The 12,068-nt window shown below is 35.6% G+C and overlaps 1 protein-coding gene across 2 annotated transcripts; it reads left to right on the top strand.

Moving 5' to 3' along the window:
* Window positions 1–3,150: 3,150 nt before the first annotated feature.
* FD3 (ferredoxin 3) lies at window positions 3,151–11,797 on the top strand. Of its 2 annotated transcripts, XM_089811781.1 has the most exons (3): window positions 3,151–3,255; window positions 3,366–3,413; window positions 10,980–11,797. In XM_089811781.1, the coding sequence occupies exon 3, from the start codon at window positions 10,990–10,992 to the stop codon at window positions 11,446–11,448; it is 459 nt and encodes a 152-aa protein (XP_089667907.1). In that variant the 5' UTR covers window positions 3,151–3,255; window positions 3,366–3,413; window positions 10,980–10,989; the 3' UTR covers window positions 11,449–11,797. The 2 variants fall into 2 exon arrangements, with proteins under 2 accessions (XP_089667907.1, XP_089667906.1); XM_089811780.1 differs by lacking the exon at window positions 3,151–3,255 and having other exon boundaries at window positions 3,264–3,413.
* The last annotated feature ends 271 nt before the right edge of the window (window positions 11,798–12,068 follow it).

Below are 12,068 nucleotides of genomic sequence, written 5' to 3'. Positions count from 1 at the left end.
TCTTCTTGGATATTCCACTTCAAACCTCCTAAGTATCTAGCCACCTTTATTGGCTCATCTTCTCGCTTCTTGGATCTAAGACACATTCTTTGAAACTCCTTTGTGTAAGAGGCCACATCTAGGTCTTTTTGCTTTAGTCCTTGTCTCCTATGGAGTTGAATCTCATAGTCTTCTAGTAGGAAGTTCTCCCTAAACTTAGCAACCATGGCATTCCAATTGGCTATAGGCTTCTTGCCCATGTTGATCCTATCATCTCAGACATATTTACACCATGTCAATGCTGATCCTCTAAGCCTTGACTTAGCCACTTTGACCTTCTATGGCTTTGACACCCCTTCACACTCAAAATGGTTCTCCATTCCATCTATCCAATCCATTATTGCATCAATACCCAATTTTCAACTGAATAGTGGCACACCTTCCAAGGCTTTCCCTCCTAGGGCTTTGATAGATTTCAAAAAGGGCTCTTCATTCAAGATAGGGTCGAGTTTAGGTACCACATCCTCTTTTGTAACCTCTTTACCCTTCTCATTGTCTTCTTCTTCTTTCCTTTTAGTTGCATCAGTAAGTTCTCTAGTTTTGTCTTCACCTCTTCCAAGTCTACTTCAAGGAGCCCGTTCTTCTCCTTTTTCTCATCAACTTCTTTGGCTAACTCTACATTAGTCACCATGCCGGACACACCTACTGACTCTCAAGTAGCTGTAGACAAACACCACTTTCTCCCAAATCTTTAACTTGCTCTGATACCACTCTAATGTGACTACCAATCTTGCTTCTTCTCAAAGCTCTCTCAAGGTCTCCTTAGGTCATACATTTGACCAACTAGGGTTTCTATCCACCCTAGGCTCCTTAGGACTCTATACAATAGATCCTAGCTATTTAATTAGTGCACATCATTAAGGTAGAACAACTTGCTTACTAATCCCCATCAACTCAAATAAACCCAAATGCTCATTTTGACTTCCAAATGGATGGATGGGCACCTTGGAATGTTTGTGGACTCCCTATAAGCTTCCAAACCAAAAACTACATTGGAACCCTAATCGAGTTCCAATCCACAAGTGAAAATGCATTCAAATGCTTGTAAAAAGGCTACTAGGATTAGCCCTCCAAATGCACTAAAACCATAATAACTTGTAAATCTCCTTAACAAAGGGCCAAACAAACTGCTATTCTAGATACCATTTTCATAGACCTTAGTGATTTTGGAGGTCTAGGTTTTCCAAATTGTCTGTATTGTATAGGCACAATTTTAGACTAAAATCAAGGGTTTGTATGCCGTCTAATGCAAAACTTGATTTTCACACCTTAGGGCATCCACCAAAACTTCCCACTTGACTTGGGGTTACATCACTCCTTCCTTCAACACATTCCATTCTTAGGTTGAAGTATCCACATATTCAACCATACCTATATGCTTTGCAACATCCTGTGATACCTAACCAAGTTGCTAAGATTTGCCTAGGGCATCACTGCAATACCAACTCTTCAGCATTCTAGGGCCCCATCTCCATTGTACAGAATGTACATGGAGGACCATGTTCCAAATCCCAAGAGACCGTACTATACCTACCATGGGAAGTGGCCCTATGACTCCGTTTGTGCAAATAGTCTGTCTTAGGACAACAAATTGGTGAAAATCAAAACAATTAATCTAAGCACACCAAACTCTGTAAAATAAGAAACCATGTGCAAAACCTTGAATCAATTACTACTAACACTTCCAACACAAAAAGTATTGAATCTAATCTGTACACATGCCAAGAACACTCAAAACACAAAACTGTTATTGGTATCCTACTTGCTTAGTTAGTACAATGTCAAAACTACTTTTTCCAACCCCTTAGACATGTTGAGAATGACCTTATATGGGCTTACCATGAGCGCTCCCAACTGTTTCAGACAGTTGAAAGGCTCTAACCGAAAAGTTTCTCGATTACAAGAAAATTTGTCAAAAATTTATCAATGACAACTTTTCAAGTTTGAACAATTTTTGCAATTTTGAGCATTTGCTTCTCAAATTTTCTCCAATTGATACCAAGCCATGTCAAAGGCTTTAAAAGGTCACAAAACACATAACAAGGTCCTTCAAACAACTACTTGACCTTTCTAGCCCTCAAGACCCAAAAAATGCTCTAACTAGGCTAATGGAGCAACATTGAACAACTATGAGCAACATTGCCTATGCAACCCCATCTTAGGGTGAGATCAACCTAGTGGTGTGGTTAGCACCACTACAAGTGAAAAACTCAAAGGTAACCCTAGGTCTTCCTGAGCCACCTAGGTGCCCTTGCACCACTCCATAATATGAATTTCTGTACTTATCATCAATTTTAATTCAATATCACATATTTAGGAAAGGACCACCACCCCTTTCGACACTTGAGTCACTACTTGAGCCTATTGGCCCATACTCCTTCCCAATGCACCATCTTGAAAAGGAGAGGTGATCTACCCTCTTTGCATTGATTCCCTTTTTATATTATACATAAACACTTAAGGTTAATAATCTCACAATGTCATTCACTTTAAGTTCAACAATCTTAAACCTAATGATTTAATATATTCCTCTAACATGTTCATAAACACTACAATCCCATCAAACATTAAATATTAGAGTAAATAAGTTTTAGAACGATATACTTTACTCGTTTAAAATCATATAGTAGAACCATATCCCTTTTTAGATCAAACTTGTAACACTTTAGATTTTTTTGGGTGCTTATTCAACAATTGATAATAAAATAAGATGATGGATAATAAAAATTAATAGTGAAAAATCAAATCTATACATAATTTAACCATTTATACCTTTACATCACATTGGGTCAAATGAATGCCACTCGGAATTATGTAGTCAAATGAGTAGCAATTGGAATTATACATGAGACATTTGACCCTTGAAACACATCAAAGAACTCTTGACCCTTTAGGGGAAGGTGAGCCACTAGCTTATGTATTCATGAAAAATGACAAGTTGGCCCAAAAACATTAAAAACAAGGACGCTGAATTTGGAGGGGTTGATTTAAAAAACGAAGGCTAGGTTTGGAGTCCATGCAATAGTGTTGATAAACAACAAAAATTAGAATATGGTCTTCATGGGCTTACATGTTTGAAGAATCCTCTCTAGGAAATGGACAAGAAAAAGGCATCTTTCAATGCACCAAACGTGGAAATCAATATAAAATGCCTATTGAACGCTACTAGTAAGGCACTGAGGGAGACGCGTGCCTATTAAAGAGAAAAACCAACAGGTTAGCCCATAGTTTTGTCCAACTTAAGTAAAATATATGCATTAGGTGTTATTGAAGTGTAAGTTTAGGCCATTTGGGTGGCGACGGATTCTGCCCTTCGTATCTTGCAGGCGCTTAGATCGCATTCTTCTTTCGTATAATTCATACAGATATACCAGGTAATGCGTTTTCCATTCCTCAAAACCTTTTCTTTTCTCCTTTACTTTGCTTAACTCAATGATTCGATATGGTTTTTAGTCCTTGAATTTTATGTTCAGTCGATATATCGCGCGTTTCTGGTAATGTATTTTGGCAACCATTTTCTCCGTGTGCGTGTGTGGATGTTTTGGGGTTCCTTTTTATGCAACCTAAAGCGGTTGAGCGTTTTTGGGCTTTGGTTTAGCAGATTTTTTCTTTCTTTGATGTTGTGGGGTACTCCTTTGATTTCTCAGATTGGTTATTCTATGTTTTATATGCGATGGAGGGAGAGCGGTTTGTATCAAGCTTCTAATGAGTTTGTAATTTGTGGTGTGTTGGTGTGATGAAGGTTCAATTGCATTCAAAATATTTATGTTATTCACGTTGTACATGCATATGAGATTGATTTGATCTGTAGATTTACGAGAGTTGACTCTAGTTTTTATGGGTTTCTTTATCAATAATCAGTACTGTCAGTGATGGTGCAGTTTTAGGCATAGTAGTGATTAGAAATGGAATTCAATAACAGAGGAATTGAAACCTATTTAATGGGTTGTTTTGGAATGGTCGATGTTGACCGATTGTCATGTGCTATTTGAATAATACAATTCATTCATGGAGGCCACATCATATACTACAGTAAGGTGCTTGATGTTTCTGATGGTCAAATCCAGTACCTTGTGGTACTCAGTAAACAGGCTCGGAAGGTTCTCACTGTTCTTACACTCTTAAGATTGTAGCAGTCACCACGGTACAGTGGGGTAAGGCTATGAGGGCTGGGATGTATTTTTCGATTACTGCATGGGTGTGCCTGAGACTGTGTATGGTTATTTTACTTTTAAATAAAAGTTGCCGGAAGATTACAAACCGATCTATTCTGAACCTAGTTTTCCTGGTCACCATGTTTTAAATAGGCTTACTGAAACTAAGAAGCTATCCTACACGATCATATTCATCATTTCCTTAACATTTTGCTTCCTTCCTAGTGTTTGATTGGCTTCGTACAATCCAAAGTTGGTTGATGATCATGCTAGGAAACATCTCTTGTACTTTCACGAGCTGTCTCAAGACAATCGGGAAGCGAACTGGGACTGAAAACCTATTTGAAAATAATAATTGAAACAAAGAAATAAGTATAGCGTAATTAATTTAATTTATATTTATATTTTTATAAATTGAAGTGAAACGATTGTATTTTATACTGTTTCACTTTCTTATGGTAGCTCCAATTTCAAATGTATTTTGAATGTGCTCTTAGACGGGGTAGTTGGTGATGAACAGTTGGATTTTTTGGCTTTGATATACACTTGTTTGATGCAATCAATTTTGTCTCCAATCTTTTGTAGCATAAAGATAACTAGATAACTAAATATGTCATAAATGCTTAGGAATAATGTGATTCTACCAAAGTTTGGCCACTGTACAAATTTTCGCATTATAAGTTATCATTTGGACAATGTCATTAAGCTCCCCTTGCTCAGTGTCTCCTATGAGTAGGAAAAAGGGACGCATTCAATGGGTTTTCTGCTGGTAGTTTTTACCTCTTATCAAACCTATCTACCCCCATCCCGGAGCATCTCATCCATAGGTAAAATCTCCTGCCAGAAGCATTGGAATAGATGGGTACGATGAATCAGAGGCCCTGTTTGGCTCTATCGATAATAAATTTTGGACTTTTACCTGTCCTTCAAACTCAGTAGCTTTAAAAAATATTGCTTGTTTAGGGAACATTCCAATCAAATTGATTAAGGGCCAACTTTTAGCATTCTTCCTTACATAAACTATGAACACAACTAGTACTTTCCATAAATGCATAATTAGTTTCAATGAATCTAATATAAGCTTCGTGTTCTTTGCCAATAAGTTGCTTTGTATTTTATCACAATCACAGCCCTTGTACCCATTTGGAGCCACATTCATTTGTCTCACCATTGCTTGCCAATATGGTGAGTGAATAGTATTGAAAGAGAAACTATTTTATTATTAGGAGATAGGTTCATGCGAGGTTGCAAGCAGAGTGGGTTTAACCATGGAGGAAACTTTGGAGTTAAGTGCACTTGATTTGGAGTAGTATTGGGATGGGTGATGTCTTGGAAGTCTTGGTGCTTCACATTTGTGAGCATCACCTAGATGCAACGAGTGCTAAGTGCTCCATTCATTCATGTGAGAGATGGGTTCATGTGAACCACAACTCATGAAATATGGGTCAATGAGTTGGTCTCAAAAAACTACACAATTGAATCTTGATAGCAACATCATAAAGAGAAACTATTTGTAAGGATTCATCTTGCAATTCGTTGATAAATAATCTTTTGGGAATTTTTTAATGCCATATCCAATTGTTTCTTTCTGATGTGAAGGGGCTCTTCTTGAGCTTTGGTGAAAAATGTGTGGTTCTCTTATCATAACTTTAGCTTTTAGGTATAGATGGGGAAGGAGGGGGCTTGATTGCTTGAGATATTTTCTTTGCCAAATAATGGTCTATTCTATGGGTTATCACTTCTTCTAGTTGCTCTTGCTATCTAAATTTTGTCACTTCAGATGTAGTCATGGGCGCAACATTTTTACTTGGTAAGATTTGATGCCCATTTGAAGAATGACACAAATGATTTTTATCAAACTGTGTGGATTTGTATGCCTCATTTCACACACACCTTGAACCCAAAAATGTCCTCTATTATCTCAAATCTGCTATATCATGTCAATTTTTTCTTTGTAGTGATGAATTTGGGTCTGTTTGAAGCAGGGTTGACAAAGATACTAGAATTGGCTTGTTTTTGAAATCCCTATAGCAGCAAGTTTGGGGTACAACAGAATTCAGAAAAATGAAACTAAACAGACATATTACCATGTTTAATATTTTAACATTTAAGCAAATTAAGAGTGAAAACAAAATGAGATAGTTTGCTTGTAAAAGAAAGAATGAAGAAAACCAACAATATATATCTCTTTTTTGCCCAGAAGTATCATCTACAATTTCCTGGACAACAAATGGGTTAATGCACATGCTTAGGAATGACAATCCAACTGCTATATTTATGTTATGATAAGCAAGATGAAATTTCAGCAAGAATGAATGGTTTTGCCTTTTGAATTCTGTTTGAGGTAAAATAAGTTTGTTTTGATGTTAGAGCTCACTTTTTTGTTTTTGGTAAACCTAAAGTTGAAAAAAGATAAAAAATCAAATTTCTTATCTGTTGGATTGTGTTGATTTGCTCGACTTAAGCGAGGTTTGTACCAGCCATTTCCTACTCTGTATAACAGAGCTGTGCAAGGCCCTGCAACTGGATTGCATCAGTATCTGGACCAGATTCAAATTGGCCCTGGATCTGGGTTTATGTGCTTATAAATCAGAAAATTAAATCTGAGAACTGAAAATATAAATCATCTAATTATGATTTCATAAAGGTTCTGAAAGGAACCATTTTCTAGCTTTTGATGAAAATTGAAAAGGGAACAAATAGATTTCAACAATGTGCTGAAAGCAATCTTCTTCCATCAAGAGAAAGTAAAGCCTCCAAGGTTCACCTTGAACCCTCAACAAATATATTTAATGCTTCCAAACACAATCTCTCTTCTTCTGTGTTTTGTCCTCTTTGTTTGCTGGTAAATCCATAGCTCATCTTTGTCTTGGATTCCTTTTGTGTGAGATGGTAAGGATTTGTGTGGAAGTCAAATTATTCTTTGTTTCCTTTAGAGATGTTGCATCTTACTTGTATTCTGTTGCTCAAATTTATGTTGTTTCTTTTCCCAAATACTTAGTTATTTAATATACACTACTTCTTGTTACTAATATAGATATAAATATTTAATGATGTATAAAATGACTAATATACGGCTGTGTGAAATCAATAAAACCATGGTCTTTAAATGTTGCGAGTCTGTGAAGAGGAGTAAGTGTTTTGCTGTTTTCACTCTGCCTTTTGGTTCATCCAAGAAGTTTTGATCTAATGTTTGGTGATTCAGTGTTGAAATATTGGTTGTAAACATATGTTGCTGGCATTGGTATTGGTAAGGGTTTCAGATAGGCCACTATGGCTGTATTTTTTGCCCTGGATTTGATATGGTTGGTTATATCTGTACAAACTAAAACTTTTAAAGATCAAATTAAGTTATAGCTAAATAGCCACATACCATGCAGACTAATAAAAAGAAGTTAAATGAGCACAAAGACATTTGAAAACACTCTTGATGAGCAAAATCTAATTAGACTTGATGAGTGAAATCTAAATGGTCTGTCAATTGTAGGGCTACAAGTTACTGTATTGAATGTAGACTTCGTATAAATTGTCATTTTTCTCTTTATTGTGAGCATTGGCACCATCGTGTGGTTATTACAACTAGCAGTTCTTCTTTGCTACCACTAGCTACACTATGTGTGAAGACCTCTCCTGCTATTCCTTTCAAAATAATTAAACATGCGTGGAGGAAGTAGTTGTTTTAAAATGCTCTGGCTTTACATTGCAATTCACTGTTGCTCCTTGCCTGTACCCATCTATTTCCTTCCTCCTTGTTCTTTTTTCCATCATCAGGCTTTTTATTTTTTTGACATTGCAATTTACTGTTGCCCCTTGCTGGACTCGTATCTATTTCTTGTTCTTTTTTTTTTCCATCGTTAGGCTTTGTATCTTTCTTTTCCTTTCTAACTCAAGTTCTCTTAAAAAATGCAAATAGTCAATTTTAAAATTAAAAATTTCTTTTCTCATCAAGTCCTCTCCACACCCTGCCTTTTCTATTTAAGCATTAGTCTATTTCCCCTTTCTTCATTTTCTCATACTGATGGTACACTCAATGTGATGTGAAAATGTTGATCAAGAAAACACACAGCTAAGCCAGGAGCAACTCTTGTAATACAGACTGTGGAAAATTTATACCTACTAAACACTATGTTGCTGAATCAGAATCTTACAGGTAAATTCTTTTGAAGGACTGGATGCATCTGTACCAAAAAAGTATTACATATATTAAAAATTAAATACATTAAATATGTATTAAAAATAAAAAATGTTATATTTATATATAATAATGTTGTATAAATATAAAAAGTTTTTAATTTAAATTTTTAGATTCTTTATTATTCTGTTTATAATTCTATTATACAATTATTTAAATATAGTTTAATAATATTGTTAGTAAATTATATATTAAACATATAATTCAATAATAAATATGAATGAAATTATCATAATTTAAACTATTCTGATTTAATTCATCCTTTTGGATAAAGCACCCAAATAAAACGGGTGGTAGAAAATGGCAATGCTGATGAGGAAAATGAGGATGCTTGGGTCCCTTAACATAGGGAAATGGTGGAGGAATCCTGGTAGGGGGCATTGATGGCAGTGGAAAAACAAAGAGAGAAAGGAGCAACCCTGGGATAGGGATCCCTTTGTCAAGGAAAGTAGTAGGAGCAGACAAATGCTATAAAACTAAAGGTGGTAAATTTAATCATGAGACAGTCAATATTATTTTTTTCAATTCCTTGCTTTTTGTTTCAAACAAAATTAGGTTGCATTTTAGGTTTTTAAAGTTTTGGGAGTTAAAAATGTCATTGAGGTTTTCCCAGAGGTCAGGAAGTCAAAAATTTAGGGACATTTCAAGAAAAAATAGGTAACTTAGGAGTAACAATATGGGAGGTTAGATCATACATATAAACACAGGTAACGTTAAGTTGTCCTTTCTGTGTCTGGAAACTTGTTATCATTTAGGTATTTTGGTATTGAAGCATGTTTGCTATTAATTTGTCACAGAATTCTCAAAAAATGGCTTCTTGTGTTTAGCTTCTCTTTCATCTTGTTCTCATTCTTTAGCTTCTGCTTTCCAAATTTCTGCCCAAAAGTTTAAATACAATATAAAATTTTAAATTTATGAAGTCATCTTGAGTCTTGAGTTTAAGTTTCAATTGTGCTGAAGCATTGTCTCAACTCTCAATTTTTGACAATCTACAGTATCGAGCATAAATTTTGATCCTATTAGCGTTGTCTCAACTCTCAATTTTTGACAATCTACAGTATCGAGCATAAATTTTGATCCTATTATACTAGGATATAATCAAACTTGGCGTTTGATTTATTTCAGTAGGCCTAATGTTTTTTCTCTTGCCAATCCAGGAGGGAATGCCTTTCTTATCACAGTTAACAGTGGATAAAATAAAAAATTCCTTTACACACAAAGTTTTTTAGCTTCTCCAAAAGGCAGCAGTTTTTCTGTGTGCTCTGGACTACTGATTAATACATAGATAGTGATTTTCTTTTATGGTGCATCCATCTAAAAGAATAGTTTAATATTTATTTATTTTTCTAGTGAGGACAAGTTAAAACTGTTAGGGTATACATAATAATACTTTTTTCCCATAGTGGGGACAGTTTAAACGGTTAGGGAATATTTAATAGAGCTTGTTCATATTGTTGTGTTGTAGATAAGAGTATGTTAATGTACACCATTTCAGAATTATGATTGTTTGGTCATTTGAACTTGTCGACTTAAGAAAAATAGTATGTCTGGTCATATGAGCTTTTCAAGGTTAAAATTATGGTGTGTTTGGTCATATGAGCTTGTCGTTTGTTATTTTGTGAGAAAACATTGAATCAGGGAACTACACAATCATACGACTGGAGTTGCATATGCTTTGAGTATTCTCAATGTTATTTGTTTTTGCTAAGTATCTTTTCTTCTACTTCGCATTGTGGCATGATTGCAGTGCCTTTTCTGCCATGGAAGTGGTAGTGGCCCCAACTCTTGCTTCTTTCAAAATTGATATATTCCAAGTATTGAACTGTTTCAGTTGTAGACTGATAACCTGTGTGTAAGAGAAGGCATTTGAATTATGAAGCATGTTTATTACAAATACATACAGTTCACATGTTTTCTGATCTTTGTAAGTTCATATTGGATTTGGTTTGGTTGGATTTTCTATTTGCTTGATTGATCTGTAGAAACTCATTGTGGCATGATTGCAGTGTCTTTTCTGCCATGGGAGTGGTAGTTGCCCCAAGTCTTGCTTCTTTTCAAAATTGATACATCCCAAGTACTGATCTGTTTCAGTTGTAGACTGATAACCTGTGTGTAAGAGAAGGCATTTGAATTATGAAGCATGTTTATTACATACAGTTCACATGTTTTCTGATCTTTGTAAGTTCACATAGGACTTGGTTTGGTTGGATTTTCAATTTGCTTGATTGTTCTGTAGAAACTCATGATGGGTTGTGCAACATTTACATACTTTCTGAAATTTGTAAGTAAATTTGGATTTGGCTAGTTTGGATTTTCTATTTGAGGGTCTGCTGTATTCACTTGCTTAATGAGCTTTGTAAGTTCATTTGGGATTTGTTCTGGTTGGATTTTCTATTTGCGGAATCCATCTGTAGTTTTTCAAATCTATGATGGGCTATGTTTGTCATTTTTACAGTATTTGTCAAATATCAAACAATAAGACTGAAGCAACTAGGAATAGATCTATCTAGAACAACTGATTTCTAATGCTGTCTTCAGTTTAGTGGGTTTTACATCAATATTAAACTTGTTTATATGATGTTGTCACTTCTCAGCTGGTGAGACATGGCATCCTTAGCTCTCTCCAAGGCAGCTCTTTTCAACGTGACTAGTGCTGGAGCTGTTCCAAGAACAAGGATTGATTTACCCCAGAAGAATTTTGCAGGCCTGAAAACATCCACAGCTATTTCCAAGGCCTTTGGTTTGAAGACAGACCAAAGTCCTTTCACCGCAAGGTATACAGTGAAGCTGATTATGCCTGACGGTACTGAAGCAGAATTTGATGCACCTGATGATACCTACATCTTGGACTCTGCTGAAGCAGCTGGTCTGGAACTTCCCTATTCTTGTCGTGCTGGTGCATGTTCTACATGTGCAGGGAAAATTGAGAAGGGTTCGGTGGATCAGTCTGATCAATCTTTCCTTGATGATGCACAAATGGAATCTGGTTATTTATTAACTTGTGTGTCATACCCTACCTCAGACTGTGTTATTCACACACACAAGGAAGGCGAGCTATATTGAAGATGATGTAGCTAGCAAATTCTGTTAGAAATAATATTCTACTGGACTGAAAGTCAAACAGAGGTGTTTATGTAACTTATTTTCCATATTAAGTAGGCAGGAGATCGTAAGCCAGATCTATGGTTTTGTTCTGGTTATCCGTAGTTACTGGTTAGGACGCTTTGCAATATCAAATGTTTTTGTCTTGATGCTGGATTTATGTATACATGGAATTCATGTATTCAACATTTTTAGCAGTCAAGGGCTTTGCCATTGTTCTTTATATTTGTATGTGTGCCGTTCTCCAATTGAATTAGGCCGTGTTATGAAAAGCACTTAAGGTTGGAAGGTGATATTCATCTTTGATAAATGCGGTGTCTTTCCTAAGGTTAGTAGATTTCTTGATTTGTGAAATGTTCCCTCGTTACTGGTAAATGTTTAGATGAATTTTAGGGTCAGGCATACATATATTATATATGGATGGTGGAAATACATGTTGGTCCTAGAAAAGATCATATGCATTATTTTCTCTCAACTTCAAGTTCTGTGAATGATAAAGTTGTAGAGGATGTTTAAAATTTAGGAATATATTCTAGCTATACCAATTAATAGCGGACATGTGTTTGTCTGGTATGAGTTGA

The sequence above is a fragment of the Cupressus sempervirens genome, chromosome 11, assembly GCF_028749045.1.
Source record: "Cupressus sempervirens isolate cs-2001-9-10 chromosome 11, ASM2874904v1, whole genome shotgun sequence".
NCBI lineage: Eukaryota > Viridiplantae > Streptophyta > Pinopsida > Cupressales > Cupressaceae > Cupressus > Cupressus sempervirens.
Note: the sequence above shows the minus strand (reverse complement) of the source record. Positions and strands in the feature narration are given on the sequence as shown.

Coding starts and splice junctions, on each gene's coding strand:
- FD3 (XM_089811781.1), top strand. CDS start 10,990: ATGGCATCCTTAGCTCTCTCCAAGGCAGCTCTTTTCAACGTGACTAGT.